General features: G+C 54.6%; 7 protein-coding genes and 1 non-coding gene across 17 annotated transcripts in view; 4 read left to right on the top strand and 4 right to left on the bottom strand.

The window, feature by feature from the left end:
• MHCY15 (major histocompatibility complex Y, class I heavy chain 15) overlaps positions 1-27,893 on the top strand; it is a 295,994-nt gene that overhangs the window by 153,488 nt on the left and 114,613 nt on the right.
• MHCY4 (major histocompatibility complex Y, class I heavy chain 4) overlaps positions 1-27,893 on the top strand; it is a 311,182-nt gene that overhangs the window by 201,644 nt on the left and 81,645 nt on the right. The gene's annotated exons all lie outside the window — the stretch shown is intronic.
• The window catches only part of LOC124417249 (C-type lectin domain family 2 member I-like), a 246,597-nt gene that overhangs the window by 148,781 nt on the left and 69,923 nt on the right, over positions 1-27,893 (bottom strand). The gene's annotated exons all lie outside the window — the stretch shown is intronic.
• On the top strand, positions 142-11,730 carry ZNFY1 (MHCY region zinc finger protein 1). Its single transcript, NM_001393717.2, has 5 exons — positions 142-348; positions 8,495-8,577; positions 8,755-8,881; positions 9,514-9,612; positions 9,718-11,730. Exons 2-5 carry the CDS (start codon positions 8,554-8,556, stop codon positions 10,893-10,895), a joined length of 1,428 nt encoding a protein of 475 aa, NP_001380646.2. The 5' UTR covers positions 142-348; positions 8,495-8,553; the 3' UTR covers positions 10,896-11,730.
• On the top strand, positions 9,651-9,754 carry MIR6566 (microRNA 6566). The gene has a single exon (NR_105432.1). It is a non-coding gene; the product is annotated as a microRNA 6566 (primary transcript).
• Positions 11,870-25,500, bottom strand: MHCY2B1 (major histocompatibility complex Y, class II beta 1). Of its 7 annotated transcripts, none has more exons than NM_001393715.2 (6): positions 17,138-17,360; positions 16,636-16,905; positions 16,247-16,525; positions 16,053-16,163; positions 15,942-15,971; positions 14,905-15,854 (listed from the first exon to the last, which is right to left on the bottom strand). In NM_001393715.2, exons 1-6 carry the CDS (start codon positions 17,307-17,309, stop codon positions 15,841-15,843), a joined length of 876 nt encoding a protein of 291 aa, NP_001380644.2. In that variant the 5' UTR covers positions 17,310-17,360; the 3' UTR covers positions 14,905-15,840. The 7 variants fall into 7 exon arrangements, 6 of the variants coding, with proteins under 6 accessions (XP_040504503.1, NP_001380644.2, XP_040504501.1 ...); XM_040648567.2 differs by having other exon boundaries at positions 15,628-15,854; positions 15,942-15,965; positions 17,138-25,500; XM_040648569.2 differs by lacking the exons at positions 14,905-15,854; positions 15,942-15,971 and adding an exon at positions 11,870-14,874 and having other exon boundaries at positions 17,138-25,500.
• Positions 21,317-25,500, bottom strand: LOC121106939. Its single transcript, XM_040648797.2, has one exon. It carries the CDS (start codon positions 24,205-24,207, stop codon positions 23,275-23,277), a length of 933 nt encoding a protein of 310 aa, XP_040504731.1. The 5' UTR covers positions 24,208-25,500; the 3' UTR covers positions 21,317-23,274.
• MHCYL (major histocompatibility complex Y, class I heavy chain like) overlaps positions 24,991-27,893 on the bottom strand; it is a 34,310-nt gene continuing 31,407 nt past the window's right edge. For 2 of the 4 annotated variants that reach the window (XM_046901539.1, XM_040648754.2), the window contains exons 2-7: positions 27,393-27,653; positions 26,872-27,147; positions 26,504-26,776; positions 26,321-26,422; positions 26,174-26,206; positions 24,991-26,015 (exon numbers count right to left, since the gene is read on the bottom strand). In XM_046901539.1, the coding sequence (XP_046757495.1) occupies positions 25,822-26,015; positions 26,174-26,206; positions 26,321-26,422; positions 26,504-26,776; positions 26,872-27,147; positions 27,393-27,621 (1,107 nt within the window). In that variant the 5' untranslated portion in view covers positions 27,622-27,653 and the 3' untranslated portion in view covers positions 24,991-25,821. Of the gene's footprint in view, positions 26,016-26,173; positions 26,207-26,320; positions 26,423-26,503; positions 26,777-26,871; positions 27,148-27,392; positions 27,859-27,893 lie in introns of those variants that run through there. The other 2 variants (XM_040648756.2, XM_046901538.1) reach the window with 2 other exon arrangements.

The following is a 27,893-nucleotide window of genomic DNA, read 5'->3' as shown; positions in this document are numbered from 1 at the left end:
CCGCCCGGCACCCACCGCTCCCCGGCTCTGCGCCGCAGCCCCGGCCACGGACGCGCCACCACTTTCTCGCCGTCACCCCCCGCCCGCGCTCTGCTTCCGCTGCGGGCCGGACGTGATGTCATCCCCGCGCGCCGGATCGGTGTGGCGTCCCAGAGCGGCGCCGTGCAGTCGGCGCGGCGCGGAGCGGAGCGGAGCGGAGAGACGCGGTTCTTCAAGCGGAGGCGGTGCCGCACAGGGCCGCGTTTCTCGCGGTCGCTGCCCGCTGTCCCCGTGGACGAAGTGGCGCTCGGGTGACGGCTGCGATCCTCTCCCGCATCCCGCAGTTCCCGGCGGGACGGTCGCCGTTCGGTATGTCAGTGGCCTCGGCCTGTTCGTGCCGCCCTCGCGGTGGCCCGGCTGTGGCGCAGGCTGTTTGTTTTCCGTGTTCCTCAGCTGTGCCTTCCCGCGGGTCGGTACTGGGCCCATCTTGCTTAATATCTTTATGACCTAGGCGAGGGGATCGAGTGTACTTTCAGTAAGTGTGCAGCTGAGAGCAAGCTGGGAGGTGGTGTGGACCTGCGTGAGGATAGGGAGGCCCTTCAGAGGGATCCGGGTAAGCTGGGCCGAGGTGAATGGGGTGAGGTTCAACGAGGCCGAGTGCTGAGTCCTGCACTTTGGCCGCGGTGACGCCATGCGGCGCCGTAGGCTCGGGGCAGTGTGACTGGATGACTGTGAAGGGGAAAGGGACCCGGGGGTGGTGCTTGATGTTCGGCTGAACGCGAGCCGACAGTGTGCTGAGGTGGCCGAGAGGGCCAATGGCATCGTGGCGTGCGTGAGAAAGAGCGTGGCCAGCAGGAGCAGGGAGGCGATCGTCCCCCTGTACTCAGCACTGATGGGGCCGCACCTCGAGTACTGTGTTCTGTTTTGGGCCCCTCGCTGCCAGAAAGCCACTGAGTCCCGGGAACGTGTCCAGAGAAGGGCAACAAAACCGGTGAGGGGCCTGGAGCGCAGGCCTTCTGAGGAGCGGCTGAGGGAGCTGTGATTGTTCAGTCTGGAGAAGAGGAGGCTCAGGGGGGGCTTCACTGCACTCTACAACTTCCTGAGGGGAGGTCGCGATGAGGAGGGGTTTGGCCTCTTCTCCCAGGCAACAAACAGGACCCGAGGAAACGGCCGCAAGTTGCGCCGGAGGAGATTTAGATTAGGTATAAAGAAAACTTCTTCTCTCAGAGGGTGGTCAGGCACTGGAATGGCTGGCCAGGCAGATGGTGGGAGTCGCCATCCCCGTGGCAGTGTTTGGGAGGCGTCTGGATGAGGTGCTACGAGATACGGTTTAGTGGCTTGCGGCAGTAATGGTGGTGGGAGGAGAGTTGGACTAGATGATGCGTAGGTCCTTTCCACCCTTGCGATTCTGTGACTCTGTGATTCCTTCGCTCCCTGTGCCTGTTGCCGGGAGAATCCCTGTGGGGTTAGTACCCGCACCGCCGGTTCTGCCCTTCAGCTCCGGGGCTGCTCGCGGGGATTGGAGAAAGCGCAGCGCCCGTCGCAACGGCTGCGTTGAGCAGGGGAGACCTTTCTGACAACGCACTGTTGGTGTTTTCCTGACGCTGCGGTTGCGGTTGTTTGGGGCTGAGGGTCGGACCCATTGGTAGCACCCATCTTCTCCCACATCCCGCCTCAGTGCTGAGCTCGGGGCACTGCTTCTGTTGAGCTTCTTATCCGAAGACGTGGAGGTGGTGCAGCGCTGAGGTCACAGTGCTTGGAACGTCTCGAATACGTTTGAAACGTGAACAGCTGCTGTAGGTCATCTGGAGCAGAGTGCTCACAGTGTGAAGTGCTTCTGCTGTGTGGTTCCTGAGGGGTGAGAAGGACGGTGCCGCTGAGCACCGGCAGCGAACAAGCCCGTGGTTGCTGTGATGTACACGTGTGCGGTGTACAAAGCGGTAACAGCAGAAAGCAGCGCAGGCTGGCACACAGAAGTGGTAGGCAACGTGGCTGTTCGGAAGGAAATGCTTTGAAAGGAAGGAAGGAACAAACAGCCTTGGAGAGAAAGTAGTAAGGAAGGAGATGAACGCTGTGACGGGCGGGTATTGAGCTGTTCCACCCATAATGCTTTGCGTGAAGGTGCTGTGGTGAGATCTGGTGTTACCTCCAGCCTTCGAGCCCCGCGTGCCGAGTGTTTGGTTTTGTAATCCACCTAGTGGCAGCTCAGCACCAGAAAGCTGCGAGTCGCTGCCCCCTGCCGGTGGGACAAGGAGAGAATCAGGAAGGAGAAAAGAACTCGTGTGCTGAGGCAGTCTGTGTTTACTAAGAAAAGAAGAAGAGAAATAACAGGAATGATAAACTCAGTGGCTGTGTTGGGTCTGTGGTGGCGGTTCTGTCCCGTCCCGTCCCCCCCCCCCCAGCTCCTGCCCCACAGGGGAGGACTCGAGTGAGGAGTTTCCCTTTTGATAGCCCTTGACCCACGCGTGGCCGCATCACCTCTCCCTGTGTGGAAGGGCATTAAGGGGTTGTGGTCTGTCGGCCATACCCAGCTAGGTAGCTTCCCAGTGATGTCCTTCACCTGTGCACCAGGAGGAGAGCAGAATTCTCTAAGAAGTGGGTCTGCCAGTGCTTGTGTAGGTGGCCCAGGGATGAGCCGATCCTGTCCCCGTTCAGGTACGCGTGTCAGCCTCCACCTCGCAGCTCGAACCTGTGCTGAAGAGGGAGGAGAATGGGAAAGGTGCCCCGACGCGCTGAGAAAAGCTGGGGCTGCCTCTCCCGGGGAAGGACAGAAAGGGCTCAGGGTGCAGCACCTGTCCTGAGCCAAGCAGCCCGCGGGAATCCACGGCTGTGGCACCAGGAGAAGGTCCCCATCCCAAGTGGAGCCCGTGGGAGATCCCGGCCCGGACAGCTGGACGGGCAGACTGACCAGTTGGTGAAGGCTGCGCCACCGCTTCACGTCCACTGGGCATCTTCTTCCTGCCTGTGCAGCCCAGTCCAACAGTTTGCCAGGCCCTGGGAAGCGCATCATGAAGTCCTTTAAAGGAAAAGAGTGTTGAATGTCAGGAGGTTTTAGCATCTGTGTCACCCACATGTCAGGCTCCAACAGGCTGCGGGGCGCTGCGTTCTGCTGCATGGGAGAACTTTGTTTGTGCTTCCATGGCACAAGAGCTGCCCCCGGAGGTGCACAGCTCGGAACATCTTAAGGGTGTTAAGGGTATGGGGGGCCCAAGGGTCCTGGGTGTCAAGGGTCCTGGGGGTCAGAGGGTGCACGCTGCAAGGTGTGGCTGGGAAACTTTCATGGTCCTTGGGTCAGGAGAGGGTCCGGAGGGTAGCCTCGATGTTCCTGGGGAGGTCCTCAACGATCCTGGGGGCCAGAGGGGGCAACCAGGTGGTGATCTTGAGGGTCTGGGGGGTCCTGAAGGGCCCCGAGGGCCAGAGGAGGATCCAGGGGGGTGGTCTTGAGGTTCCTGGGAGGGCTCCTTGAGGGTCCTGGAGGTCAGAGGGGGATTGCGCAGAGTAGTCTTGAGGGTCTGGGAGTCCTGGGGCAACCTCAAGGGTCCTGGGGGTCGTGAGGGGTGGTCTTGAGGGCCTGAGAGGCGTGTTAAAGGGCTCTGGGGGTCAGCGGAGGTGACGTGCGGGTGGTCTTGAGGGTCAGCGTGCTCGGCTTGCTCCCTGAAATGTCTGTATGCCAATGCACGCAGCGTGGGGAACGTGCAGGAGGAGTTAGAAATCCTTGTTCGGGCGGGCGATTACGATCTGATTGCTCTCTACGTGAGAGAGCAAGAAGGATGTATTGGGTACTGTCCCGGGTGGATGAGGAGCGATTTGAGAGTTCGAGGGTGCGAATTAAGGGGCAGGTTGACGTGGGTGATACTGATGTGGGTATCTATTACAGGCCACAGGATCGGGCCGAGGAAGTTGATGAGGCCTTCTACAGGCAGCTGATAGCAGCCTTGCTGTCACAGGTCCTGGTTGTCGTGGGGGATTTTAACCACCCTGATAGTTGCTGGAAGGCCTACTCAGCCAGCCCTCCGCGGTCCAGGAAGTTCCTCCGGTGCACTGATGATAACTTCCTGATGCACATGGTGGATGAGGCACGTAGGAGGGGAGTGCCGCTGGTTCTTAGTCTCACTGACAAGGCAGGTTCTGGTTGAAGCGGTGGAGGTTGAGGGCAGGCTTGGTTGCAGCGACCAATAGATGTCGGAGTTCAGGATCTCGTGTGGCAGGAACAGAATACCAAGCAGAGTCAGAACCCTGGACTTCAGTAGGGCCGACTTTTCCCTTTTTGAACAATTCCTAGGTGAAATCCCGTGGGACAGGGTACTTGACGGTAAAAGGGGAGTTTGCCTCGGTTGATGAGTACTGGGTTAAGGCCCACTTAAGCAACGTGGACGTGCATTGATCCCTTGGTCCTGATGGGATGCACCACCCGTGGGTGCTGAGGGAGCTGGCGGAAGTCTTTGGTCGGCCGCTCTCCGTTATCTTTGGTAAATCGTGGGGAATGGGAGAGGTGCCTGAGTATGGAGGGAAGCAAATGTCTCTCCGGTCTCCAAAAAGGACAAGGAGGAGGACGCGGAGAAGCATAGGCTGGTCAGCCTCACCTCCATCCCTGGGAAGGTGATGGAACAACTTATCCTTGGTGCTGTTTCTAGGCATATGGAGGATAAGAGGGTCATTAGGGGCAGTCGGCATGGCTTTGCCAAGGGGGAGTCGTGCTTAACCGACCTGGTATTCTTTTACGAAGACGCAAGCAGGTGGATAGATGATGGTAAAGCAGTGGATGAGGTCTGTCTTGATTTTAGTAAAGCGTTTGACGCTGTCTCCCCCTGAGGGGGCGTGGTCTGGACGGTTGGGTAGTTAGGTGGACTGTGAGCTGGCTGAAGGAAAGAAGCCAGAGAGTCGTGGTCTGGTGGACAGCAGGATGACCAAGAAAGCAGCACTGCGCCCTTGTGGGCAAGAAGGCCAGTGGCCTCCTGGGGTTTTTTAGAAGGGGTGTGTTTAGTAGGTCAAGAGAGGTTCTCCCCCTCTACTCTGCCCTGGTGAGATCACGTCTCATACTGTGTCCGGTTCTGGGGCTCCTCGGTTCAAGAAGGACAAGGAACTGCTTGAGAGAGCCCAGCGCAGTGACCGAGCTGATGAAAGGAGGGGAGCATCTCCCTTATGAGGAAAGTGTGAGGGAGTTGGGTCTCTTTAGCTTGGAAGAGACTGGGGGGTGACCCCATTAACGTTTATAAATATGCGAAGGGTGAGTGTCACGAGGCTGGCGCCAGTGTCTCAGTGACTCCCATTGAGAGGACACGGGGCGGTGGGTGCAAGCTGGAACCTAGGAGGTTCCACATAAATAGGAGAAAGAAGTTTTTCACAGTGAGGATAACAGAACACTGGAACAGTCTGCCTAGAGAGGTTGCGGGGTCTCCTTGTCTGGAGACATTCAAAACGTGCCTGGACGTGCCCCTCAGTGTCCTAATCTAGGTGTTACTTGCTCTGGCGGGGGGTCTGGACTAGATGGTCTTTCGAGATCCCTTCCAGTACCTGACATTCTGTGATCCTGAACGTAACCATAACCGTAACTAATCAGAACCCTAACCCTAGCGGTAACCCTAATATGCCCTAAGACTGACACTAATCTTGAACCCAGTCTCTAAACCCTAAATGCGCTGAGGCTGTGTGGGCAGCAATTGGAGCGCACCAGGGAAGCGGCCTGGGGCCAGGGCCTGGGACTCGGGCCCGTGGCCTTCCCTCGCTGTGCAGAAGGGTTCTTCTCCAGGGTTCCCAGTTCAGGACCAGCAGGGTGGCCATTTCCTCAGCTGTACAGGGAGGTGCGGGGGCTGCGCTATCGTGGGGAGGGCTGACAAGTGTCGAAGTGAGGGACGGAACGCGGCCTGGTGGGGAATGGGCTCAGAAGGGGCTGTTTCCAAACTGCCGGTACTACTCCTGGTGCCGAGCGGTGTAGCGGTGGTGCTGCCACCTCTAAAGTTGGGGATGGGGAGGGTGTCGGGCCGTTCCTCGTGGGAGAGCAGTGCGGGAGAAGGAGATGATCCCCAACCCGATGGCCGAGCGTGTTCCTTTTGGCGAAGCAGCAGATCCGCAACCGTTCTGTATCCGACAAGAAGTTCCCTTAGTTAGAATCTTCCCTTAAGTTGGTGCAATTTCATGTCTTTAGGGAGTGAATCTGTTGGTCATGTTGGAGCGTGTGTGTGGCATAAACAGTTGTGAGTCACAGACAGCAGTTATTCTTTTCCAAATGCATGGTCACTTCAGAAATCCCACCCCACGTGCTGCAGCAGAGATGGGGTACGGTGGCACATCAGTGATTTTTGGCATTAAACATTGTAAGAGATTATTCTTTTGCATCACGGTCTCAAAGCTTGCTGAGGGACACAGGTGGATGAGTCCAGGCAAGTCCTGGGCAAGGGTTGCGAAATCCTTTGTCTGAGAGACACAGATGAACAAGGGCAGGGGCAACCAGGGAGAGAGAGAGGGATGAGAGGGAGAGAGAGATGAGAGGGAGAGGGAGAAGGAGGGGGAGAGGAAGAGGAAGAGGAAGAGAGAAGCCAGAGCTTAATGGCCAGGAAGCAGTCTTTTGTGTGGACTTATCTCGAGGGACGTAGCCATCTCGGGGGGTCCTGCACATGGCTGTTAGCCAAGCACCCGGGAATGCCACGTTGGCAGAAGAAGGATAAAAAAAAAGGGACGAACAACCACGAGATTAGGTTTCTGACAACAGGTTCCTCATGCTGAAGCAGGGAGAGGTTTCTGACAACAGATTCCTCACGAAGAAGAACAAGAAGGTTTCTGACATGAGGAGCCTCACGACCTGCCTCTCCCTCCCGGGCTTCCTCTGCGCTCTACCTGCTTGCTGCCTAAGGCCGGCCACTCTGCTGCTGCTGCTGCTCTACCCCGGGAAGGTGTCTGCCATCGGATTCCTCACTATGGAATGCCTGCATTTTGACAGCCTCCCGTGCTTACACTGTTCCTGAACCGACCTGGTACCTGCAGCTTCTTGCTGCCTTGCTGCTGCTCTCCCCCTGCACTTTTGCCTCGGACCATCGGAACGGCGTGCAGCGGGACCGCTGCTGGATCCTGGTGGTGACTATCCCTGCTTTATGCAATTCTTGCCTCTTTCCTGTCTTTTCTGTCGCCCGCCTTCCCTTCCCCATCACCCTAATCCGTAATAGTGCCCATCCTCCCGTTCCCCATCTCCCTGATCAAGATCGGTAATAAACTGGTTGGACCAACATTTGAGCTGTTGTTTCTTAGTCTCACGGCGGGTATAGAAATATCAAAGAACCTCCTCTCCCTCCTCTCAATTGGAGCGAGACAAACGTGTGTAGGTGCTCTGCAAAATGCACGCATTGCAGCCTTCTTGTTTCTGCGGGGGCTGGGATCAACAACCGAACCGAAGGGATGAGCACCCAAGTCACCTGTTCCAAGTGCTAAAAGCCCTGCACGATGGCTGCAGAGTGAGTGCCTGACATGCATGTCTTGCCAGAGGGAGGGGAATCGGCATTGGCAATTTGGAGCACAGCGTTTTGCTCTGTTTCCGTTGGTGATCTTAACTCTGTGCTGTCTGAGTTGCATGCTCAGCTTTCCAGCAGCCAGTCAGGTTTAGATTAAACTTTGTGCTCCTTTGTTTCTTGAAAAGAATTTGCCAACGGGCCTTAAAGTCCCACTGGAATTAGCGTGTTTATACAGGCTGTCATTGTTCACTTACTGATACTACTTTTCCTTCGACAGGCAGTCCCAATGCCTTGCAGGCACTGTTTGTTCTTCCTTCAGGCCTTACCATTCCTCTGGTTGTTGGAGGGAGTGGGAGTATGTTTTCCTTTCCTTGCTGGCGCTGACTGTGGAGGGTCTGAAATACCTTTCTTCCCCGCACTGTTATCTCGTTTCTGTTGTGCTACAGTTACACTGAACACAATATCAGTGGGCTGATTGTAAATTGTGACTCTGGGATTGTCGAGGACAAATGTTATTTTTCCATGATACATCTCTCCACTTTGGGAAATTTGTTTACAATTCCTTATCGTTATTTTCTTTTCCTTTAATTTCTGCTCCCCGTTCCAGTTTGCTTCTGTTCTCCCTTGCTTTATGAGTAACGTCCTATCTTGCCATTGCGCACAGTACACCTTTCCCCCTTTCATCCTTTTACAGCCCGTAACGAGCTCTCGTTTCTCAGCTGTAACAATTGTCTTGAGTCCATTCGCGTACGTGTTTTGGACTGTAGTTTAGCCCATGACTCTTCTGATCAGTTGGTATCCCTGGATGCCATCTTGCAGACTTTGCCAATTTCTAATGGATGGATACAATTACAATATGTACTCTTAGGGGAGAAGCGGGAATATGTTCATTGGTATAACGAAGATACACTGTAGTGATTTAGTAGTGAGTTTACAAGATTGGAGATGGGTGCGGTGCTGCTTGTCTGTGTCCCGGGTGGCTTTTACCCCGAAATGGGCTGGGGAGGGCTGGTCTTGGGCAGGGACTGCTGCGCTCCCTCCCACCTCCGCTGCCATTTCTTTTGTCCCGGCAGGCTCCAGTGGACCTTCTGCCTTTCATCTGTGACCCTCCCAGTCTGCAGGCGAGCAACAAATGGCCACGCAGGATCCATCTCAGGTAGGGGCACGGGGAAGCAGGCAAGTGAGGGATGTGAACGCATGGGGAGAGGGAGGTGCCGTCAGCCAGCACTTGTGTGCTGGGGACCGAGAAGCCGCCGGGACTGGAGTTTCTCCCCTCTGCCAGCTGCTTCCGTGGGCCTTGGCTGTTCCCAGCAAGGAGCCTCTTTGCTTGCAGGAGCCCGTGAGCTTTGCAGATGTGGCCGTGTATTTCAGCAGGGAGGAGTGGGCGCTGCTGGACCCTGCGCAGCGAGTGCTGTACCGGGACGTGATGCTGGAGACGTACGAATGCGTGGCCTCGCTGGGTGAGGGCTTTGCTGCCTTTCCTCCTCGTTAGGGCTCCTTGGGCTGTGCAGAATGAGCCTCTGCAAGCAGGGCGTAGAATAATCGCGGTGCAGTTACTTACGGAACAACGCAACTGCAACACAAACGAAAGACAGATAAGCATGAGTTTCAGAAGGGCTTAGCGTACTCAGCACTGTGAGAAAAGACCCAGAGTCGCTGCTGGCAAGCAAGCGTCAGCCCGGAGGGGTTGGATCGGCTCCTGTAAACTGTCTTTGTGTTGCTGCATTGCATTGTGCACCAGCTCCAGCAACCCGACAACTCCCCGGTTATTTATTTACCTTCTTTTTCTTTTTCCTTGGAATTCCCGTAAACCTTTATGAAGCCTTGGGCACTGAGCAGCTCAGATACAATTTGAGAAAAGAAATCCTAAGGTGAATGTTAGAGAAATTGTTCCTGCGTAATTTTCAGATACGTAGAGGTCATGCTGGGCTTCGAAGCAAGCCAGTATGTGTTGCTCCAGTGTCATGCGGGCCTTTGGTGTGGTTACAGAAGTTGGGAGGGACGCAGAGCGGAGTTGCTGGAGAAGCAGCTGTGCCAGAATGATGGAAATGCTCTCACATCCAGTGTTTCTGTATTCAACCCCCATGTCCAGCCCCCAAGCCTGCGATGATCTCCCTGCTCGAGGGAGGGGAAGAGCCCTGGATCCCAGATGTGCGTGGCCTGGAGGACACGGCAGGAGACCTCAGCCCAGGTGAGGTGGCGGGGGACAGGAGGAGGTTGGGCTGACGAGAGCCGTCTTTGTCCGAGAAGCGGTTGAGGCCCGATGTGTCATTCCTGGATTTTCTCTGTCATCCAGCAGGCCATGGGGTCGCAGCTGCTCCGGACGTTCTGCAGAAGTGTGATGTGACTGAAGGGCAGTGGGGTATTGCCTCTGTGGGAGAAATCAGAAAGGCTATCCAGGAGGATCTGGAACAAGGAGAGCACCTCAAGCAGCAACGGGGGAACCCTCCAGGAGAGACTGCGAGGAGCCCCCAGGACTCCAGCACGGGTCAAAAGCAGCCTGAAGGTGCAAGGAGCGAGGAAGTGTGTCAGGAGAAAAGGCAGAACCCAAACGCTGAGTGTGGGAACAGCCTGAAAAGGTGTTCCGTCCTTCTTAACCACCACTGTGTACGCTCAGTGAAGAGATTGTACAAGTGTTCGGATTGTACAAAAAGCTTCAAATGGAAATCCCACCTCACCTGCCACCAGCGCATCCACACGGACGAGAGACCCTTTAAGTGCCCTGATTGTCCAAAGTGCTTCAAAACCAATTCCCACCTCACCGGCCACCAGCGCATACACAAAGGAGAGAAACCCATTAAGTACTGTGAGTGTGGGAAGGGCTTCAAATACAGTTCCATACTGCAGCGCCACCAGCGCATCCACACCGGAGAGAGACCCTTCAAGTGTCCTGAGTGTCCAAAGAGCTTCAAAAACAGTTTCCACCTCACCTGCCACCAGCGCATCCACACAGGAGAGAGACCCTTTAAGTGCTGTGAGTGTGGGAAGCACTTCAAGTACAGTTTTGTACTGAAGCGCCACCAGCGCATGCACACAGCAGTGGGACCCTTTAAGTGCTCTGAGTGTGGGAAGGGCTTCAAATTTGGTTATGAATTACAGCACCACAGTCGCATCCACACAGAAAAGAGGCCCTTTAAGTGTCCCGAGTGTTCAAAGAGCTTCAAAAGCAAATCCCAGCTCACCTACCACCAGCGCACCCACACAGGAGAGAGACCCTTTAAGTGTCGCGAGTGCGAGATGAGCTTCAAGTACAGTTTTGTACTGAAGCGCCACCAGCGCATCCACACAGGAGAGAGGTCCATTAAGTGCGTGGCAAGGGTTTACGGCGTGCTTCGGCCCGGTTCCGTGACTGATGGAGCAGGAGGACCCACGGACCCACGCCCCAGAAAAGGGATAATGGGAAAAGGAAAAAGGGGGAAGGGGAAAAGGGAAAAGGGTAGGAAGACGGGCCTGACATCAAAGCAGTGGCAATGATCTGAGGAGGAAAGCTAATTTACTAGAAAATATATCAGAATGCAAGATAACACAACATAATGCAATATAATTGGAAACAAAGTTAATAAATCTAGTAAAAATGAGAGAGAGAGAGAGAGAGAGTGTTCAAAAGCTGAAGACCTTACTCTAATGCTGAAGGCGAGCACGCTTGCTGCTGGGACGAGCAGAAAGGGGAAAATGAGATATCTCGTGTTTGTAAAAACCGTTTTCGTCTTTACTTCTGATCTGTAAATGGAAACACAAAGTCCCCTGGGGTATGTAGTTCTTCTCTTCTCAGAACCAGGTATGCGGAGCATTAACTCTCTAACTCCCAGTGCTCTACAAAGAATCATAGAATCATAGAATGGCCTGGCTTGAAAAGGACCTCAGAGATCGTCTAGTTTCAACTTCCCTGCCACGGGCGTGGTTGCCAGTCATCAGAGCAGGCTGCCCGGGCCCACATCGAACCAAACGGAGCCAGCTCCCTGAGCAAAAACAGTTCCACGGAGATGTTTGCCCTTTCCAGAAGCTGGAAAGGCCCAGACCACTGTTCCCAACGTGCTCTTTGCATGTGCTACAGGGACCTTACCTCCCTGTACGTTATGTAGGGAGCTGGATGGGGTAGGCCCATCACGACTGATAGATCCTCGAGTGTTAACCAACCAGGTGGCTTCTGCCAAATGCTTCTCCCAGTGCTTAAATATTCCGCCTCCCGCTGCTTTTGACACAGTTTTTAACACGACATACCATTTGATTTTACCAGAGGCTGGTGCGTGATAGGAGATACGATAAATCCGCTCAATGCTCAAGTATTAACAGGAGAATTTTTGAAATGAGTCCGAGTGTCTGATTCAATTCTTTCCGGAGTGCCGTGTCGCCACAGGGCTTGTTTCTCGAGCCCTAATCTGGTGGTGTGAGTGGTAGCATGGGGTACTGCATGTGTTTCAAGCCACCCAGTGGTTGCCTCCACCATGGTAAGCACCTCATGCTTACCGTTGTGAGATCGTGGCAAGGTGATAGAATCAACCTGCCACGCCTCCCCATATTCATACTTCTGCCATTGCCCTTCCCCGCAGAGAGTTTTCATCCTGTCGGCTCGTTTAATTGCAGTGCATGTTTCACAGTCAGGAATAACCCGTGCAATAGCGTCCATACTTAAGTCAGCCCCCAGTCCCCAGCCTACTTAAATGTTGCACCTCTTCCTTGATGGTCTGAGGTTCCATGGGACCGTTACCCTTGTGTTATAATTAACCCTTGTGTTGCCAGTCCAAGTCTATTTGAGACACCTTAAGTCTAGAGGCTTGATCTATCTGATGATTATTTTCTTGTTCTTCAGTAGCCCGACTCTTTGGTACACGAGCATCTACAGAACACGCCTTTACAACCATATTCTTTATTCGGGCAGCAGTATCTTTCCACAGCTCAGCAGCTCAAATAGATCTCCCCCTTCTTTGCCAATTGTTTTGTTCTCACCGCTGTAACCACCACCCCCCACCTTCCCATAAGGCATTTGCCACCATCCGTGAGTCAGTGCAACGCACTGGCCGCCTCTCCTGTTCAGCAACGTCTAAAGCCAGTTGGACAACCTTCACCTCTGCAAATTGGCTTGATTCTCCTTTTCCTTTGGTGGCCTCCGCAACTTGTCACACGGGGCTCCACACAGCAGCTTTCCATCTGCGATGCTTCCCCACGGGACGACGTGAGCCATCAGAGAGGAGGGCTAATTTCATTTTCTGGTAATTCGTTGTATGCCGCAGTCTCTTTAGCACACAGTACCTGTTCTGCTGGCGATGTTCCAAACTTTTTGCCCTCAGGCCAGTCCATGATCACCTCTAAGATTTGTGGGCGACTGAGGTTCCCCATTTGGGCTCATTGTGTAATCTATGCAACCCACTTACTCCAAGCGGCATCAGTAGCACAATGGATGGAGGGAACCTTTCCTGTACACATCCAGTTGAGCACTAGCTCAAGTGCTCAAGCGGAAGGAGGAGTACTGCGTTTGAGTACCAACTACTTCGGAAGCAGCCTTTACCCCCTCGTACGCGGCTAACATCTCCTTTTCAGCTGGAGCGTAGCGCTCTTCAGACCCCCTGTATGCTCGACTCCGGAATCCAAGGGGTCAGCCTCGGGTCTCTCCTGAGGCTGCTTGCCACAGCCTCCAAGTGGGACCTTTCTCTCTATCCCGGGTGTAAGAAGAGCTTCAACCACAGCTCCAGCCCGATCAAGTTGCAGAGGATCCACTCAGGGCAGAGACCTTAGAAATGCCTGCACTGCAGGCAGAGCTTCATCCAGGGCCCCCGCTTTATTAAAAGTTGGCTAATGTGTGTGAGAGGTAGGCTCTGCAACTGTCTCACGTGCAGGAGGAGTTTCTTTGAGGGCCGGCACCTCATTTTTCATGGGAAAACCCCCACTGGAGAGACCCTGAGGATGCTGGAGACCCCGAGGATGACAGAGGCCCTAATGCTTCTCAACATACAGAAAGTTAGGAAAAGAGGTGGCATCACTGGCACTCTCTCTGGAAAAGGGACTTACATCCGGGACGTTCTTGGTCTCTTTTCCTGTTAATAGAAGAAGACCTCTGCCCACGCCCGGTTTTCTCTTCTGCTCTTCCTGCATGCAGCTTTTTGAAGGCGTTTCTTAACAAAGTGCAGCTGCGTAGGGATGTTCTGTGTGCACGTGTTCCTGCCAGTAATGTCAGGGTCCACTGATGAATCGTGTACAAGGGTCAGGAGAATAGTAAAATGTCTCTTGGAGATTGACTAAAAATGACCTGCGAGCAGAAGAGGACATCCTCCCTGCAAGCTTTCCCTTCATCCTTGTGTTAGACCTCAGACCAGTCACGTGGAAGAGACCGGCCTTGGAAGTTAAGCTTGGTTTGCTCTGCTCCTCACACACCTGATCATTTCTTCCCTTGTGTGGCTAATGGCCTTTCTGTGGATTGTGAAAGGGGAAAAGTGAGGAAGGAGAGTAAACTAGCTGAGTTGTCCTGGAGCTTTTGTTTTCCTTCTGCTCTGGCCCTATTTTCCTAAAATAAAAGACAAAACGTGGTAGAAGGACAGGGAAAGGTGCAAGAAGGTCTGACTCCAGGTCCTTGCATGCTTCTGGGGGAAGGCCAGTTTGGCACACAGCCCCATCTCCCTTCCTAACGCAAACTTGCATGGGAGGGTGTGCAGGGAGGGCTTTGTCACTCAGCCAGTTCAACCAGCAGTTGTATCCACCCAGCAGAAATGTATGCCCTCTGTGTAACACGCGAGCTCTGCACAGCCCAGAGCTGGTGCAGCCTCACAGACAGAGCTCAACAGTGAACAAGCAGCTCTCCAGGTCTCCATCTGCACGGTTGTTAGGCATTATTGGGTTTTTTTTGTCTGTTTGTTTGTTTGTTTGTCTTGGTGTCCATCCGAATTTGGAGGCATGGCGTGCTCATAAGGCATTTGGATCTGCTCCACCTGGAGTTGGGCACACTGGAGCACCCTGTAAACGTTTCTATAGCAATGCACACAGCGTGAGGTGTAAGCAGGAGGAGGGGGAAGCTTTTGGCTTGGTCTTGGAGCTAGAACATCATTAGCATAAGCAAGGTGTGGTGGGAAGGGTTCTATGACACGCACTATGTGTACTGGATGGCTCTGGGCTCTCCAGGACAGATTGGCAGTGAGACGGTATGGCGTTGCTGTTTGTAATGGTGGGCTGGGATGCATGAAGCTTGCTGTTCCCAATGACATGGCTGAGAGCCCCCAGGTAACATTTATGGGGCAACGTTTAAGGTGAGGGTCTTCTATAGGCCACCCAGCCAGGAGAATGATCCCAGTTAATAATTCCTAGGAAGCGTGAGAGAACAGTGAGGTGGACCGTGAACTGGCTGACTGGCAGAGCTCAGAGGGTTGTGATTATTGGTGCAGATTCTGGTTGGAGGCCTGTAAGTAGCAGTGTTTCCCAGGGAGTGTTTCTGGGTCCAATCTTGCTCAACATCTTCATCATTGACCTGGATGAAGGGATAGAGTACACCCTCAGCAAGTACAATGCTGGGAGGAGTGGCTGACATACCAGAAATCTGTGCTGCCATTTAACCAGATGTGAACAGAGTGGTCGGTTTGGCAGACGAGAATGTGATGAGCAAGTATAGGGTCCTGCACCCGGGGAGGAAAAATTGCCTCCATCCATACAGGTTAGGGTTGACCTACTGGAGAGGTGCTCCCCAGCAAGCTTGGAGCTGGGGAGCAATGGGCAGGGAACAACACGGCTAGGCGGCATCATTCGTCTGCAGACAGAGCGCAGCTTTGCAGGACTCCCTCTGACATTTGGTCCCCGCTATAGCCCCGTCCCACTGCTGAGCTCCATGGGCGTCTCTAGGGATCCTTGCGTGACCAAACAGTGTCCGAAGTGGAAACAGGACACTGTGACAGGAACAGTGGGTGACCATGAGGTGTCACGGCCAAAACATAACACAAGCACGAGGTGACTGTGGGTAAGAATGTGGTGATGTGGTGACAAATAGGTGTCCGTAGGATGACCATGGAATAATCCTGGTGAGGCCACGGGTGGGCCATGCTGAGAAACGGTGGCACCACTGGATGACCGTGAGGTTACTAGGAAAAAAACATGGTGGGAAAATAGCTTGAGAATGAAGGGATCCGAAGGGGAAAGTCTGGCCACCATGGGGCGACCATGGGTAATCATGTGGGTCATATGGGCAAAGATGGTGTTGCGACGGGGTGACAAAGAGATGACCACTGGGTGATCGTACTGGGAACTTGGGGGTATAATTGGGTGACCGCGGTAAGGAAGTGGAAGGACCACGGAGTCAACATCTCAGGGAGTACTTATTGAGAAAGGGACAGAGCAGGCTCTGCAGTGGCAGCAGGGAACACGGTGACAACCCCAAAGAAAACTCAAGCTCAGGGCCGGGGAGTGCTGGACATGCTGGTGGAGCAGCCACGTGAGGCAGCTGCTAGTTCAGGATCCCTGTAAGGAAAGAGGGAGAAATAAGGACCACAGCGGGCCTGGGGCTCCTCTGAGTACAGTAATGTCACTGGGGGAATGAGACATTACCTGGACTGGTTGGATCAGGTTGCCCTGAAACTGAGCAAGACGAGGTCAGCACGGTCACAGTTCACCACCAGCCCCCCTCCCCAACCACAGCCCCACTGCCCCAACACACACCTTTCTTACTGCACAGGAAGAAGAAGATCCCCAGTGCAAGGTAGACGAGCCCCAGCACAAAGCCCCCGACGCCCATCAGCAGCTTGCTCCTGCTCACATCCCCCGGGGGCTCTGCAGGGACAGGAAGAGGAGCTCGGGTTCTGAAGGCCACGCTCCCACTCCTCCCACAGCTGGACAGGGGCTGGGGGCCTTACCCCAGCGCTGGGTGATGGGCTGCTGCAGGCTGGTGTGCTCCACCTGGCACACATAGCTGTCCCCGTGCCGTGGGCTGATCTCCAGCACCACCAGCACCTGGTACGTCCAATCCCCGTTCTGGATCACGTCCGTGGACACCACGCGCTCTGTCTCCTCCTGCCCGTTCTGGAACCACTTCACCTCGATCTCCGGCGGGTAGAAGCCCGTCACGTAGCAAGCCAGCCGGTCGGTTTGGGGCAGGGAGCCCGACTGCAGCGCAGAGATCCTCACCTTGGGCTCTGCCGGGGGGGGGGAAGAGAGGGGACAGCGTTGGGGACAGGCTGTGAGAGCACCGCGTGCGCTCATCAGCGCTGTGCCAGTCACAAGCTCTGGGGACGCGTGAACTCACCTCTCCTCTGCAGCGTCAAAGGGGCCACTATCTCGTAGTTGTAGTTGCAGAGCATTTCCACTGCAGCCCTGTTCTTCTCCAGCACGTCCGGCTGGCTGTTGAAGAGTTTAGCAGAAGGCTCTCCCAGGACTGTATCGGCCACAAAGAGACCAACATCGCTGTCGAAGTGCACGTACTGCTGCCGGTTGTAGACGTGCCTCACCAGAAACCTCACCCGCTCGGTGCCGTTGAGGAAGTGGCACTCAACTGTAGCACTCCACTGGAAAAATGCTGCGGGGAGGGGGCACCGTCAGGGAGCCCAGCTGCCCCTCGGCAGACCCGAAAGCCACTCCCCGTCCGCGCTCCGTCCCGGTCCCCCCACGCCCACGACGGCTGCGGAGCCGCTGTCGCCGGCATCCTGAGCCGCGGAGCTCCGAGCGCTGCGCACGGGGCTGGGGTGGGCGCCGGGAGACACCGGGAGGGACCACCCTGCACCATCCCCACACCGGGACTCCGAGCTCACCTGAGGGCCGCGTGCCGGCGGCCAGCCGTGCTCCCAGCGCCACCAGTGCTACCAGCACGGCCCCGGCCACCAGGACACGGCCGCTCCCCATGGCTGCTGCCGGAGGAGGAGGAAGGGTGCCGGCAGCCCGCGCCGCTGCTCTGGAGCAGTGAGTGCCTGGGCTGGGTGGCATCACCCGTCTCCAGGCAGATCTCCGTTGCGGGTACCCCGATCAGCCTTGGCATGATAGCACTGTCCCGTGTGGCATCCGCCTGTCTGTCTGCTCTGAGGTCTGGAGGAATGCTCGGTGCTGCTGCTCTGCCTGGGAACAGCCGTGTCACTCACAGGGCTCCACCCACTGCCTGAGCCCCACGGATGGCCCCGTGGTCCCTCCATGACATTGCCATGCTCATCCAGTGGTCACCCCGTAGTTTCACCATACTCACGCCGTGGTCACCTCTTTACCATCCCAATTCTCACACCGCGTTCTCCTTATATTACTCCTGCCATCTCCACACGGTCACCTGATAGAAATGCCACTGCCTGCCCATAGTCTTCTCACCGTCACCCGCTATTTGTTCCAGGGCCCTCTTGCCCACTCCATGCTCCCCCTTTTGATCCGCAATCCCCACGGTCCATTCACAGTGAACCCGTGATCATCCAGTGCTCTCACCATGCTCACCCGTTTCTCAGCACCTCTGCTCCAGCACCCAAGGGCAGGTGTCCATTCAGAATGCCACCGGCCTTTTGTCCTCCTGGGCACACTGCTGGCTCACGTTCAGCTGGCTACAGACCAAAACCCCCAGGTTTGTTTCCTCTGCTCGGCTTTCCAGCCACTCTGCCCCAAAACCTTTCGTGATGCCTGGGGTTGCTGTGACCAAAGGGCAGGACCTGCCTTTCATGAACACATGCTGGCTGGGTCTGCTCCTGTGCCTTTGAGAATTCCCTCATGAGAAGTGTCCAGCCTTCCTGGACATCTTTACCCTTCATGAATGACTCCCAAGGGACCCTCCTGTGGTGGTTTAACCTGGCAGGTGGCTCACACAGCCACACAGATGCTCACTCACCGCCCCCCACCCCCCAACCCAGTGCGATGGAGGAGAAAATAACAAACAAAACAAACTAGAACGACAGGGTTGAGAGAAAAATATTTACTAAGACAGAGGAAAGGAAAAGGATAATCATCAGGACAAATATATATCTCTCTATAGAAATGTATTTAACAAGTGATGCGAAAGCAATTGCTCAACGCTCCCAGGGCAACGCCCAGCTAGCCCTCCAAGCAGCGCGACTGAGCAAAATGAACTCCAACCCCCTTCAAAAATCCTCCTGCTTGATGTCACATGCCACGGAATATCCCTTTGGCCACTTCAGTCAGCTGTCCTAGTTCTCTTCCCTCCCAAATGCCTGGGTCCTTTGCTGCAAATGGCCTCGGCTCTGGACAGCACTGCTGAGCAGCAACTGCAAACATTAGCAACATTGTTTTTCCCCTGGAACCAAAACATAAGGTCATACCAGACACACTGAAGAAAACAGTTCAATCCCAGCTGAAACTCAGACAAAGCTGCTGATGGGCGGGGAGGTCTCGGTCTCGATGTTGGGGCTCGTCTGCCTGGCACTGTGGCCCTTCTACTCCCTGTGCAGTACAGAAGGTGAGCAGTGAATGGGGCAGTGGAGGGTGTGCTGATGGCTATGACCACACTGACCTCATCTCACAGTGTATCAGGGCACCCCATGCTCACCGCTCCAGGAAATGTCTGATTCCCCCAACCCTGTTGCTCTTCTTCCTCGCAACGGGGTTCCTCCCGGCCTCAATCACCTCTGCAGACCCCTGTTAGTCTCTCCCCGGCAGTTCCCTGCCTGTCATGTGCTGAGGAGCCCAGAACTGAACACAGTGGTCCAGATGTGGCCTCACCAGGGCAGAGCAGAAGGGGAGGATCACCTTCCTCAACCTGATGGCCACAGTCATTTAATGCACCCCAGGATTATCCAGGTCCTTCTCAAAGCTCCTTTCCAGAAAGTCAGCCCTAACCTGTACTGACAACGACGACTGTGCTGTCTTTGAAGCGTTTTTCAGTAACTCTCACAATGACCACCTCTGTGATTTTGCCAGGCACCAAAGGGAGACTGGCAGGCCTGGAATTGACAAGGTCTTCCTTCTTGTCCTGCCTGGAAACTCAGATGTTTGCCAGCTTCCAGTCAGCTGGGACATCTTGCAATTCCCAAGGTCCCTGGATAAACCCCATGGGCCATAGATCTACACGCATGCAACTGGAGCAGCAAATCCCACCCACGTCCACAGCCCACTGGGAGCAATGAATGGGGCAGTGGAGGGTGTGCTGATGGCTATGACCACACTGACCTCATCTCACAGTGTATCAGGGCACCCCATGCTCACCGCTCCAGGAAATGTCTGATTCCCCCAACCCTGTTGCTCTTCTTCCTCGCAACGGGGTTCCTCCCGGCCTCAATCACCTCTGCAGACCCCTGTTAGTCTCTCCCCGGCAGTTCCCTGCCTGTCATGTGCTGAGGAGCCCAGAACTGAACACAGTGGTCCAGATGTGGCCTCACCAGGGCAGAGCAGAAGGGGAGGATCACCTTCCTCAACCTGATGGCCACAGTCATTTAATGCACCCCAGGATTATCCAGGTCCTTCTCAAAGCTCCTTTCCAGAAAGTCAGCCCTAACCTGTACTGACAACGACGACTGTGCTGTCTTTGAAGCGTTTTTCAGTAACTCTCACAATGACCACCTCTGTGATTTTGCCAGGCACCAAAGGGAGACTGGCAGGCCTGGAATTGACAAGGTCTTCCTTCTTGTCCTGCCTGGAAACTCAGATGTTTGCCAGCTTCCAGTCAGCTGGGACATCTTGCAATTCCCAAGGTCCCTGGATAAACCCCATGGGCCATAGATCTACACGCATGCAACTGGAGCAGCAAATCCCACCCACGTCCACAGCCCACTGGGAGCAATGAATGGGGCAGTGGAGGGTGTGCTGATGGCTATGACCACACTGACCTCATCTCACAGTGTATCAGGGCACCCCATGCTCACCGCTCCAGGAAATGTCTGATTCCCCCAAACCTGTTGCTCTTCTTCCTCACAGTGGGGTTCCTCCCGGCCTCAATCACCTCTGCAGACCCCTGTTAGTCTCTCTCCGGCAGTTCCCTGCCTGTCATGTGCTGAGGAGCCCAGAACTGAACACAGTGGTCCAGATGTGGCCTCACCAGGGCAGAGCAGAAGGGGAGGATCACCTTCCTCAGTCTGATGGTCACACTCATTTAATGCACCCCAGGATTCCCTTGGCCACGAGGGCACGCTGCTGGCTCATGGCCAACCTGCTGACCACCACCACATCCAGGTCCTTCTCCTCAAAGCTCCTTTCCAGAAAGTCAGCCCTAACCTGTACTGACAACGATGACTGTGCTGTCTTTGAAGCATTTTTCAGTAACTCTCACAATGACCTCCTCTGTGATTTTGCCAGGCACCAAAGGGAGACTGGCAGGCCTGGAATTGACAAGGTCTTCCGTCTTGTCCTGCCTGGAAACTCAGCTGTTTCCAGCTTCCAGTCAACTGGGACATAGATTTACACGCATGCAACTGGAGCAGCAAATCCCACCCACATCCACAGCCCACTGGGAGTTTATCATCAGTGCAGTCGTGGGCCTGAACCCAGAGCTCCAGGTGTCCCACCACCCATCTCCATTGTTCAAGACAGACGTGAAAAAATAGTGCACTGTGTGACTCTGCTTGTTCTATGTCCCGATACGATACTAGCTTAGCTAGGTCTTTGTCCTTCACTGTCTCCCCTCGCTTAGCGAGGATACTGAGAAGCAGTGTCAGTGCTGCTGCAAATTCCACATCCATGCTAGCAGCAAGTGGCCGAGGAGGAAGCTGCGCAATCTTCCTACCCGAGTGGCCACCCATCCCGGCACATGGCACTCACCCCACCGCGGGTCCAAGTCTCCATGCGTCTGGCACACGATGCTCTGAGCTACCACCCTCTCGGCACACAGCGTTTACCCGCTGCAACCTTCCCCATTCTCCTTGCCTTCCATGTCAAACCACTGTGGCAACTCTCGAGCATCCCGCTGCCTCCACGTCGAACCGCTGTGGCAACTTGTGTGGCTTTCCCGGGTCCCTGTTCGGGCGCCACTTCAAGGAAGGCGGCCTGAATGAATCCACGCGTCTTCACAGAAGTACTGGTGGAAACTCCTCTAATCCTTTATTGCCCGAATCAGCTCATACTTATACAGAAATACAGGGTACACACGGCAACTTATAACTGGTTAGCACACAGAAATCACGTGTCTTGCTTGCTAGCTATTGGTACAGCATTAAGCATCACATGTTTTTTTTCACTGTTCTTCGCATTCCACTGTCTTGATCTCTTCCCAGGCTAGCTACCCCCTTATCTTAAGTGAAGCCTCAGTTTGTCTTCCTGCTTTGACAGCTTCAAGGTCTCACAGCCTGGGTTGTGCACATAGCACTCAAGCTCACAACTCCTTGCTCCCTGAGCCACTCTCCTACAGGCTATAGTTTGGAACGCGCATTCTCCAAAAGCCCACTACACCCAGAAAAGATTGTGTCTCCTTCTTACTAATGGGTGGAGACACGGCAGTGATTTTTGTCCATCACATCTGCTGGGATGTGACGGCGCCCATCTTGCCACTTTCTACCTAGGAACCGACTCTCCTGGGCAGGTCCTTTCACTTTGCTTCGCTTGATAGCAAAACCAGCTTGCAGAAGGGTCTGGATTATTTGCTCTCCTTTCTCAGAAGCATTCTCTGCTGTATCGCCCCACACAACAATACCATCAATGTACTGCAGGTGCTCAGGAGCACTGACTGTTCCAGTACAGTTTGGATTAACCCATGGCAAATGGTTGGGCTGTGTTTCCACCCCTGGGGCAAACGGTTCCAAGTAGACTGAGCGCCCCTCCAGCTGAAGGCAAATTGCGGCCTGCATTCTGTGGCCAGAGGAATGGAAAAGAAGGCATTAGCAATGTCACTGGTGGCATACCACTTGGCTGCTTTTGACTCCAGTTCATATTGCAGTTCTAACATGTCCGGCACAGCAGCACACAGTGGGGGTGCGACTTCATTCAGGCCACGGTAGTCTACCGTCAGCCTCCGTTCTCCACTGGCTTTACGCACTGGCCATATGGGGCTGTTAAAAGGCGAGTGCGTTCTGCTGATCACTCCTTGACTCTCTAGTTGACAAATCAACTTATGAATGGCGAGCGAGGAATCCCTGTTGGTGCAGTGCTGCCGTCTGTGCACTGCTTTTGTGGCAATCGGTACCTGCTGCTCTTTTACTCGCAGCAACCCCACAACAGACGGATCTTCTGACAGGCCAGGCAAAACAGACAGCTGCTGAATGTTGTCTGTATCTACAGCAGCTATTCCAAAGGCCCAGCGATACCCCTTGGGATCCTTGAAATGCCCCCTTCTGAGGGAATCGATACCCAGCGTGCATGGAGCCCCTGGGCCAGTCACAATCGGGTGTTTTTTGCCGGTCTTTACCAGTGAGGCTTATTTCGGCCTCCAACACAGTCAGTTCTTGAGAGCCCCCAGTCACTCCAGAAATACGGATTGATTCTGTCCCTTCATGACTTGAGGGCATTGGAGTGGACTGTGCACCAGTATCCACCAGGGCCTTATATTTCTGTGGTTCTGATGTGCCAGGCCATCGGATCTGTGCAGTCCAATGAACTCTGTTATCCCTCTCCCTCCCTGACTGAGGGCAGGGCCCCTCTATTCATTACCTGTGGTAACTGGAGCAACTACACCGCTGGTTGATTAGTTCTGTAATTCTCTCACCCGTGCTCGCAGTACAGGAGTAGTGTGGTCATGCCACTTCCTCATGTCTTCTCTGTGGTCACTGAGGTGACACCAAGAGGCAATACACGATGCAATCCTACAATGTTCCTCATTTGAGCAGGAAAGAATTTGCCTTCAGTAGCTGAGATTTTTGATGATGCAGGTGAGGAGAAGGGTCCATCCCCTTTAATTAAGTGGATTTTCATTAGCTTGATCAGTTCTTTCATTAGGCCCATTTGCTTATCCTGATCTTCATCAAACGTTTCTGATACTTCTACAGGTTCGTCATGATTTATCAATAGAGACACTTGTTCTTGTACTTCATCCAGTCTTTGCTCATTCTGAGATGGCTGAAATGGAAGCGTGTGTTGAGGGTAGATCTGGTGCTGTTCTTGTGAGTTTCTGCCATATATCAGGCATTGTTCTCACTCTCTGCGGATCATGACCTTGGCGTGGATCGTTAGGAGCAAAATTAGGGTCATACACCATTCCCACCACAGCTATTTCCCTCAAATACTGGATACCTTTTTCAGCTGTATCCCACTTCTTCATCACAGGCTTCAGACTGTCTCTGACGGGATGCCTTTCCCTGACGGCTACTAACATTCGTTCCCAGAGGGTGGTGGCTCCATCCAAACATCTACTAATCCCTCTGTCAATAGATGAGTCTTTGGCAATGCCTCCTAGTTGGCGGGCTTTGTTACTATCCAGAGACAAGCTACTGGCCCCCCCGTCCCAACAGCGAAGCAACCAGGTGACAAGGGTTTTGTTCGGATGCCGTGTAAACTCTTTCCTTGAGCCTTGGATTTCAGTCATCTTCAGAGGTCGGCAAACAGAAATAGAGACTTCCTCTTCATCACTCGCCTCTCCGTGTCTCTTGGTTTTTGCTTTTGCCTTTTGTGGCTCTGAGGAGGCCCCCTGGCCTGGATCTTCCTCTACCTCCTCCTCCGCTGCTGCTGCTTCTTTTTTCCATTCCAGACGCGTGGACACCCACTTCCTTTTCTTGCCTTCCACAGGGGCAGCTGACACTGCTACTGGTGTCTCCTGTGACTGATCAGATTCGACTTCAAGATTTCCCCCTTTGGCTTCAACCTCTGCTTGGAAACTCTCTCTCTCCAGAAGAGTATTACATAGAGCACGGTAAGCACAAGCCAAGCCCCAAATAAGCCGTACCTCCTTCGATCTATCTGAGCCACACCATCCCTGACTCAAATACTGGCTTCGTTTCCTGGGATCCCACAGGTGTCCAAGAGTGGAGTGCCATGACATTGCGGGTCCCCACGCTTCTAAGTTTTCTCCTAAACCTCTCCATATTCCCTGCCAGTCAGCATTCTCTGGTTATGGAGGAGACTTCTTCCACATAACACAAATGGAGAAGAAAACATTCAAGGAGATCGATAACGTGCACAAGAGTATGAGCTCCAGCTCGGCAGTTGAAAAAACGTGTGACAAACTGAGAAGGAAGGCTGGAAACTGGTTTGAAAGTGTCAAACTTAAAATGATACCACATTGCATAATGGTACCAGGCAGGTGTCTCCATCAGGGCCCTTATTTGGTTATACATGAACACAATTCCACAGCACGAAATCATGATGTTAATTATAGGCCAATAATTTCCCAAGATCATGATTGTCCTTCATCCCTTATACAACGCTCCTGCAATAAAGAGCAGACTCATAGCTGGTAGCTGCTAAAATGGGGGGAAAAACAACAACAACAATAACTACTGGGTACAGTGTCCGGAGTTCGGCAGACTGCCCAGACTATAATCTCATCTATGAAGGTCACACTAGCACTGCCTTGCAGTCTGGCAGTCTCCAGCTTAAAGAAATCCTTTCTTTTCTCTGTTAGCGTTAAAAGCTTCAGATTGCCCGCATTCTCCACCAAAAGCTGTCACGGAGTTATCTAGCTCAATCTAGATCAGTCTATGCCCGTGACAGGGAGGCCGTGGGCCTGTGGGCCCCCTGGCACCCAAAAATGGGAAGGGAAAGGGGACGGGGGAATGGGAGCTGGGCTCAGAGAGGGAAAAAGAACAGAGCAGTGGCCACAATCTAAGGTGGAAAACTTATTTTACTAACCGTGATATTGGAATGCAAGATAACACAATATAATACAATCAAATTGAAAGTACGGGTTATAAAAAAGATAAAATAAGAGAAAGTTTCCAAAACCGAAAGGTCTGCTTGAATGAAGGCGCACAGCTCGGAAGCACACCCAGCACTCTGCGTGGCTGCCAGAGAGAGAGTGTGAGCCTGATCACGCAACTCATAACCTGTGATTTCAGTGCCGTATCTTCCCTCTCTGACCGTGAGGTCCTCTGGGATACGCAGTTCTTCTTCTCTTTCGAGAAGCAGGTATCTGGAAGGTTGTCAGTACACAGAACCGGACTATTAACCCTGTAATTACCCGGGCTGTCCATGATGCTATGATGTGGAATACCAATGGCAAAATTACAAAACCATGCCAGCTTGGCTCAAAGCCTGGTCAGCAGCACCCATCCAAGGCATGAGCTGCCCAACAAGGTTTTGAAGCTAATGGCTGACTACAATGAGCACAGCGCTGAGAGCTGCTTTTCACAAAGAAAGCTGCTGAACAAAGTTGAGACCGGGGCGTTCTGACCTGGGTACAATTGGCACAGGCACCAGGTAAGATAATCCTACATGGTAGGAGAGAGCCTAGCACAGGGCAGAACCCATGTGCTAACTGTTGGAAACAGTGTGTGAGCAGGGGAGCACACACTGCGTCAGCCCGAGGAGATGCAGGAGTCGAGCAAATGGAGATACACACACCCACAAACTCCAAACACGTGCATGCAGGGCTGGCTGAAGCAGCACAGCACTCAGATGGAAGGTTCACTTCCTGTGGGGGTGAGAAGAGATGGTGTCACGTGGGGCCACATCCCCATCCTGACTTACCACCCTGGGGGTTCAGCAGGGAGGGCTGGGCCCAGTATTGCCCCGGATGTGGGTCCAATGGGGGAGTGCAGGGAAGTGGGATCGCTCCAACCACAGGGACCCCTCCTGAGCCCCCGTTCCACACTGTACCTGTGGCCGAGCCGCTGGATACCCCATCGTGGCCTGCAAGGGAGGGAGAGCAGTGAGCCCTGGCTCTGTGCTCGCTGTGGGGCATGGAGCATCATGCCACTATCACCACTGTGACCCCAAAAGCAACGAGGGGCCCCAGAGTGCCCTGACCCCATGCACTGGCAGGGGACAGTTCTGCCCTTGGCACTCACCTGCTGCTGCTTCATAACCCTTCTTCTCCTTCCCTGCAGACAGAAAAAAGTGCCAGCATTGGGCTCATGTCAGACCATGGGCATTCCCAAGGGGGTCCAGGCCCCACCTGCAGCTCCCCCTTTCTCCCTCCAGCTCTCTGCCTTCACCTGACAGGAACTTCCACACCAATAATGCAATCAAAGCAACGAAGAGAACCACCAAGGGGACGACCAGCCAAGCCTCAATGGGGATCAGGTTGGGCTGCGGCTCTGGGGGAGAGCACCGTTGTCAGTAAACAAAGGGGCGGCCCCCAAATCCCAACTCCACACATCCCACGCTGCCAGGCTTACCCCAAGAGAAGAGGCCAGGCTGGGGCAGGCTGGCGTGCTCCACGCGGCACCGATACTTGTCCCTATCCTCCGGCAGCACATCAATGGCAGCCGAAGTGTGGTAAGTGCCATCCCTATTGGGCACGATGCCCCCCCAGCGGGTCTCCTGGTCCTGGACCATGCTGTCCTTCATCCAGCTGATGGCGATGCGCCGCGGGTAGAAGCCGTGAGCGTGGCAGGACAAGGTCAGGATCCCATCGGCCTCCTTCCCCCACACTCGCACCTCGGGCTGCACTGCAGGTGGTTGATGTTGTGGGCCGGGCTGAGCACCCCACACTGAGCCCCTGCCCCACACCCAGCCCAGCCCCACGTCTCCCTCCCATTCTCACCTCTCCTTTTCACTGCCGCCTTCCCATGCTCCAGGTATCTCCTCAAGTTCTGAACGCAGACAGTCCCCAGCTCATGCTTCCATCTCTCAGCATACGTCCCTTCTGTCTCCCATCTCCTCTTGGTGATTTCTGCCACTGGATCCGCCGCGGTGAACGTCATCGTGTCCATATCAAAGGCAAGGAAGTCCCTCCCATCAAATGCATACTGATCGTACCCTCGGATGCTGCCGTCCTCCAGGATGTCACAGCCGATCATCATCTGCATCGTGTGAGACCCTGAGGCACAGTCAGAGTGATAGGTGAGAGGCTTCTTGGGCTGTGGGGCACCGCGAGTGCCATGAGGCTGGGGTGGGGTGGGTGGGCGCAGGAGCAGGGCAGCCCAGGGACAGTGCCACCACACATGGACGGCCCAGCCCAGCTGGGCGTGGGGCACAGCCAGACCTCAGTGGGGCTGGCGGACACCCTCGGCACACAGAGCTCCTGTCCCAGACGCATCGCGCTGCAGCTTCCCCCACACTCACCTCCACTTTTGTTGTACTGTTCCGGCAGCCTGCCCAGGAACCCGCAGAAATCCAGCTCGCCGTCCCGGGCCTTCTGGGTCTCCGTGTCCCAGTGCTCCTGGTCCTCCTGCGGCAGCTTCTCCACGATGGGCTGTGCACTCCTGCTCTTACTGTCGTACTTACCAAACAGGTCGCCGTCCACATACCCGACGATCACGAACTGCGGCATCCCGGGAACGGGATCCGTCATCCCGGTCAGGAAGTAGCGCAGGGAGTGCGACCCTGCGGGGACAGACGGCGTCGGAGCCGTGAGCCGCGGGTGGGGGTCCCGCGGACGCAGCCCCGGCGTCGGGGAGCGAGGAGCCGCGGGTCCCGGTGCCGGGGGCAGCCCGGTCCTGCAGTACTCACAGCACGCCGCCATGCCCAGGGCTCCAAGCAGCAGCCCCAGCACCACCTGGCTCGGACCCATCGCACCGTTACGCTCCGCGGATACCCCAGGAACCGCTTCGCGTCCTTATTGGT

The sequence above is a fragment of the Gallus gallus genome, chromosome 16, assembly GCF_016699485.2.
Source record: "Gallus gallus isolate bGalGal1 chromosome 16, bGalGal1.mat.broiler.GRCg7b, whole genome shotgun sequence".
Classification (NCBI taxonomy): Eukaryota; Metazoa; Chordata; class Aves; order Galliformes; family Phasianidae; genus Gallus; species Gallus gallus.
Note: the sequence above shows the minus strand (reverse complement) of the source record. Positions and strands in the feature narration are given on the sequence as shown.